The 5,756-nt window shown below is 41.2% G+C and overlaps 1 protein-coding gene across 5 annotated transcripts in view; it reads left to right on the top strand.

Annotated features, from left to right (window-relative positions):
- The window catches only part of LOC106876947 (coiled-coil and C2 domain-containing protein 2A), a 44,119-nt gene that overhangs the window by 22,649 nt on the left and 15,714 nt on the right, over positions 1 to 5,756 (top strand). For all 5 annotated transcript variants that reach the window (XM_052975371.1, XM_052975372.1, XM_014925715.2 and 2 more), the window contains exons 21-30: positions 348 to 474; positions 1,214 to 1,280; positions 1,634 to 1,726; positions 2,042 to 2,126; positions 2,291 to 2,444; positions 3,000 to 3,150; positions 4,156 to 4,294; positions 4,409 to 4,618; positions 5,113 to 5,205; positions 5,443 to 5,534. In XM_052975371.1, the coding sequence (XP_052831331.1) occupies positions 348 to 474; positions 1,214 to 1,280; positions 1,634 to 1,726; positions 2,042 to 2,126; positions 2,291 to 2,444; positions 3,000 to 3,150; positions 4,156 to 4,294; positions 4,409 to 4,618; positions 5,113 to 5,205; positions 5,443 to 5,534 (1,211 nt within the window). The remainder of the gene's footprint in view (positions 1 to 347; positions 475 to 1,213; positions 1,281 to 1,633; positions 1,727 to 2,041; positions 2,127 to 2,290; positions 2,445 to 2,999; positions 3,151 to 4,155; positions 4,295 to 4,408; positions 4,619 to 5,112; positions 5,206 to 5,442; positions 5,535 to 5,756) is intronic.

Here is a 5,756-nt window from a genome sequence, read left to right as displayed (position 1 = left end):
ATCTTGGGCAAGTGTCTTCTACTATAGCCTCGGGCCGACCAAAGCCTTGTGAGTGGATTTGGTAGACGGAAACTGAAAGAAGCCTGTCGTATATATGTATATATATGTGTGTGTGTCTGTGTTTGTCCCTCCAACATCGCTTGACAACCGATGCTGGTGTGTTTATGTCCCCGTGACTTAGCGGTTCGGCAAAAAGAAACCGATAGAATAAGTACTAGGCTTACAAAGAATAAGTCCTGGGGTCGATTTGCTCGACTAAAGGCGGTGCTCCAGCATGGCCACAGTCAAATGACTGAAACAAATAAAAGAGTAAAAGAGATATCTTTTTTCTTTTAATTTTTGTCCAGACTGTGAAAGATGAAGAAATACTGGCTGAAGAAACAACATCCAAACCTGTGTGTCCTGAGGCATTTGATGAACGAGGGACGCGAGAGAGCATCAGATCCAAAGCTCTAGAGTGTCGGAGGCACCCAGGTTTGTACTGGGAATTTTGGGTGTCTTCATCATAATCATCAACATCATCATTGTCATCATTAGCTTCATCGTCATCAACATTTGTGTTGTTCTCATCATCATCTGCTTCATTATTATTATCATCATCCTCATCGTCATTAGCATCATCCTTCTTAGCATTGTCATCATCATCATCATCATCTCTATCATCATCATCATCATCATTACCATTGCCACACCATCACTGCCACTGCCAACACGTTTTATTTTAGCCATGCTCAGACACAACCTTGAAGAATTTTTGCTGAAATGAATTTACCCCCAGTACTTCATCATCATCATCATCATCGTTTAACGTCCGCTTTACATGCTAGCATGGGTTGGATGATTTGACTGAGGACTGGTGAACCAGATGGCTACACCAGGCTCCAATCTGATCTGGCAGAGTTTCTACAGCTGGATGCCCTTCCTAACACCAACCACTCCGAGAGTGTAGTAGGTGCTTTTACATGTCACCAGCACGAAGGCCAGTCAGGTGATACTGGCAACGGCCATTTTTCTTAAAGTCTGGTACTTATTCTATCAGTCTCTATTGCCAAACTGCTAAGTTACAGGGATATACAGGGACTGACAACACCAGTTATCAAGCAGTGGTGGAGGACAAGCACAAACACACACACATATATATGTATGCATGTACATTCACAGTGTTATCACACAACACAGTCTTCATGTGTCGTTTTCCTTCTCTGTCTCTAAGGTACACCAAAGTTATCACCTGAGATCACTTATACGGCTAATGTTACCCCAGCAGCAGATTGTCCCAGGTAAGTCTTACTCCACTACATCTATGTAGACAGTGAGTGTTTGAGGATGCATTTGCTATCTTCACAATCACACCACCACACCGCCGCTGTCCCATTGCATCCATCACACTACCACCTTCACATGGCTACTACTTCAACTGTCATTCACCACCACAACACTCTGACTTCACTACAGTTTCCACTTCACTGTGCTATAACCACCATAAATTTTTGCCACCCCCTCTACAACCCTTCCCGCTTCCTCATCTGTTACACTTCTGTCCTTCCTTTTCTTTTCCTTTTTAAATCTTTCTTTTCCCTTTTAAATCTTTCTCCTCCCACCGTCTTTGTAATGTACCCTGTCTTTCTTACAGGATTGAACAACGGCGAAGGAACGACGTGTCATCTTGTAGATTATTTATCAAGGTCCTCTTTAATGATAAACAGGTTTTACAGACTAACCAAAGGTAGGGTCCTACCTCCTTTCTTCATTATCTCTGTAAAATACAGTGGAACCTCGGTTTACGAAAGTCTCTGATCACAATCAAATTAGTTTAGAAATAATTTTTCAAACATAAAATATTCCTGTTAATGAATGGTATCTCAAGTAACAGACACAAGTCAGCAACCTATTTAACATCAAACTATTACATTGGTTACTTTAAAATTTTTTTTGGCATAATGAATTAAAAATTATTTTTCTATATAGGCACAGGAGTAGCTGTGTGGTATATATTTATATATATACTCACATACATACACACACTTGTCCATATTTACAGGTTTCTACTCGAAGACTTCAGAGTGAACTTTGGTCAAATTTACCACTTGAAGATTGTACAGTGGCCAGAGAGTATAAAATTACAGGTGAGACAGTATAATGTACACACACACACATTTATACACACACACACACATATATACAAGAGTTACATAATGGAAAACTGGATGTTAAATAATAATGGTGAAGATATATTTACAGTCTCTTACTGTCTCTACACCCATTCTACTTGCTCTTTTCCCATCACCAGATCTATGAGGCTCGCACACTCAGCAGTACCCTACTCTCACAGCTCTACTTGGCTATCCCAGAAACCTCTGTTACCACTGACAACATCACCATCGAACAGCATGACTTCAGCAGTGACATCAGCATTCAATTTACCCACAATGCAGTTGGCAGTGGTAAGTCAGCTGATGTAAACTTTCCTATGTACCTGTCTGACCTTATTTTTATATCTGTCTGTCTATCTCTGTCTGTATATTGTTCTATCAGTCTCTCTGTCTTTCTCCCTACTTAGCCATATCTCTGTCTGTCTGTCTATTTATTTTATATATATAAATATATATATATATATATATATACATTAACACACAAAAAGCTTCAGGCAGAGCCATCGCTTAATTTTTAATATTTCTGTTATGCATATTATGGTTGGATTGTAGTCGAAAAAGGCAAAGCACTCAAAGAAAAATTCCATGATGAAATGAAGGTGAGTTAGTGTGGGTGGTAAGCTGTCTGAACACCTACTGCAAGAGGTGCCCATCGTTGCTACATCTGTGCAAAAGAATGTAGGTTCCGAGTAGGACGGAAGTCACATTCGTTGCTGCTTATATTTGAGAGAACACTCAAGTGATGACACTGCTTTTGAAGTTGCAGCCATCATGTATGTATGTGTGTGCATGGATGTGTGTGTGTGTGTGTATACTATGACTATATGTCTATGTGTTTATTTGCAGGTGTTGCTATTAACGTGGATCCTCTCTCTTCAGAGAGTACTTACATCAACACTACAGGCTCTGTACTTTGTAGTGTCGCCTGGGCAATAGGAGACGACGGTCTACCCATGGCACCCTCTCCTCAAACCAGTCTACTCACCAAACTACAATGGTAATTATTATGTTGTGATGATGTTGTGTTCAGGTTTGTGTTTGTCATAGTTGTAGTGTTGTTCTTGTGCAGTGGTCCCCAAACTTTTTTCAGCTGCTTCCCCCTTGGCACCTGAGCCACATTCCTAGTGCTACCCCACCCCCACTCATCACTACAAATGTAGGCCACTTTCCAAAGCAAATTCAAAACAACTATATTTCACAAATAAAACTTGACCTAATTAACTCATTATTTTGTTGTTCTTACATCCATTGCCCCCCTATGCCTCCCACCCAACCCCATTATCACCCTACTTTCTTTCAACCAAACCCATGAAATATGAAATAACAGACTCTGTTCTTAGATATGCCTTGAGTACTTCTTTTGTTTGCAGACACTTCAGCTGTATGACTAAAGATAGTTGGATAAACTACTACTACTACATATGCAGGCATGGCTATGAGGCATAGACATGTCTGCGTGATTGGGAAGCTTGCTTCTAAACCGTGTGGTCTCAGGTTCAATCCCACTGTGTAGCATCATGGGCGAATGTCTTCTACAGAAGCCCTGACCTGACCAACACACTTTGTGATTGAATTGAATAGACAGAAACTGAAAGAAGCCAGTTGTGTGTTTGTGTGTGTATGCTTTTGTCTGTGCCTTTTGTCTTGACACTATTGAGGGTTGTAAATAAGTGATATTATCATACAAGTGATGTTTTTCGTTACCAGTTTTCTGTGATGAACATGTTTAGCCATGGGATAACATTGCCTTGCTTTGGGAACAGGTGAGGCTTAATGCCAGGGAGGGTCATTCAGTTGTAGAAAATCTGCCTCAACTATTTCTGTCTGACCTCTGCAACCATGGAAAAGCAGACATTAAATGATGGTGAGAGTAGCGGTGACAACGTTGCTGTAGCATGTAAGTATGTATGTATGTATGTATCTATGCATGTATATATTTATTTATGTATGTATGTAATATATGTAAAGTCCCTTTATGTCTGCTCTCATTCTCTACACATAGCCTGTCCCACAAACTCGACCCCCTGGCAGCCATTGGTGCATCAGGGATCATGGACCTGGAAAAACTCTCCAAGTGGGTGCGTACTGCTCGCCTTGATCCTAATGATCCCAACAATGCTGATCTCATGTTTCTACTGCGAGTACGTATCTTTCTGTATGTCTCCCATATCATTGTTGTCTCTCTCTCTCTCTCTCTTTCACACACACACGATAAAGACATTTCCTTTTCTTACTATTACTGTTTTATTTTCCAGCCCCACATTGATGACAAAAGCCAACTCAGGGAACAGACGTTCTTTAGATTGGAGCCCTTCCAGGAGGAGTTTAACTTCGCTACAGATGAAGAAATTCTCCAAAGCTCCCGATTCAGGCTACTTCGCCTCCGTCAGCACGAGGTGCGAGAGTTCTGTAATTATTCTATGGTGCCCGCTCTCGACAAAGAGATCCCTAAAAGTGTCTTTAAGGTAATTACTAGTTTTAGACTGCTTCATATATGTTATCATCATTTAACACCTTTTTTCCATGCTGATATGGGTTGGACAGTTTGACAGGAGCTGGAAAGCTGGAGTGCTGCCCCAAGCTCCAACTGTCTGTTTTGGCATGGTTTCTACAGCTGGATGCTCTCACTAATGTCAACCTCTTTACAGAGTGTGCTGGGTGCTTTTTAAATCGCACCAGCTTGTGTGTGTATGTGCGTGTATACATACATACACAAGCGCACTCACGGCTATGTGGTAAGTAGCTTGCTTACCAACCACATGGTTCCGGGTTCAGTCCCATTGCATGGCACCTTGGACTAGGTGTCTTCTACTATAGCCTCGGGCCGACCAAAGCCTTGTGGGTGGATTTGGTGGACGTCAAACCGTTCAACCTATGACAACATGGACAAATGAACATTAAACGATGTTGTTGTTGTTGATGATGATGATGTTGATGATAACTGGTGTGTTTTCTGTAGGAATATGAGCTGCGTAAAAAAGAAGAGGAGAAACTGCAATTCCAGGAGGACATTGAGACACAGCGGGCCTTTGTCGGACGATACAAAGACAAGGTAAGGGCGATGCAGTCCACCACGTCTTTATCCACTTCACATTTATTAATGACCATCACTCTTATACAGCTAAATACACTCTCCATTAGACCACACACACACACTCCACCACCACCACCACTATGATGTCAGGATCGTCATGCCACCAATACATTCCACCCCCACAACCATCATTACATTTCCAGACTACCATGAATGCCACCACATCACATGTCTCTCTCTCTCTTTCTTTTTCAGCTTCATGAAGAGATGTTATCCAGATTCCGTGTTGCCGTCCATCGTAAGAGACAGGAGGAAATTGTTATTGAGGAGGCTTCGCCCAGCATCAAGTCAGTCTTTCTGTTTGAGTTTCAAATTCTATCAGGCATTGCTGTCATTGTCATCGTCATCATTATCATCTTCTTCTTCTTCTAAATGAATTGAAACCACAATCCCGTGATCATGAGTCCAACACCCTAACCATTAAGCCATACACATATATATGTACATAGTTATATATGCAGGTGCATATATGTAGATTTATATGAATATAGTTATGTATGTATGTGTGT

Source organism: Octopus bimaculoides, chromosome 21 (genome assembly GCF_001194135.2).
Source record: "Octopus bimaculoides isolate UCB-OBI-ISO-001 chromosome 21, ASM119413v2, whole genome shotgun sequence".
NCBI lineage: Eukaryota > Metazoa > Mollusca > Cephalopoda > Octopoda > Octopodidae > Octopus > Octopus bimaculoides.
Note: the sequence above shows the minus strand (reverse complement) of the source record. Positions and strands in the feature narration are given on the sequence as shown.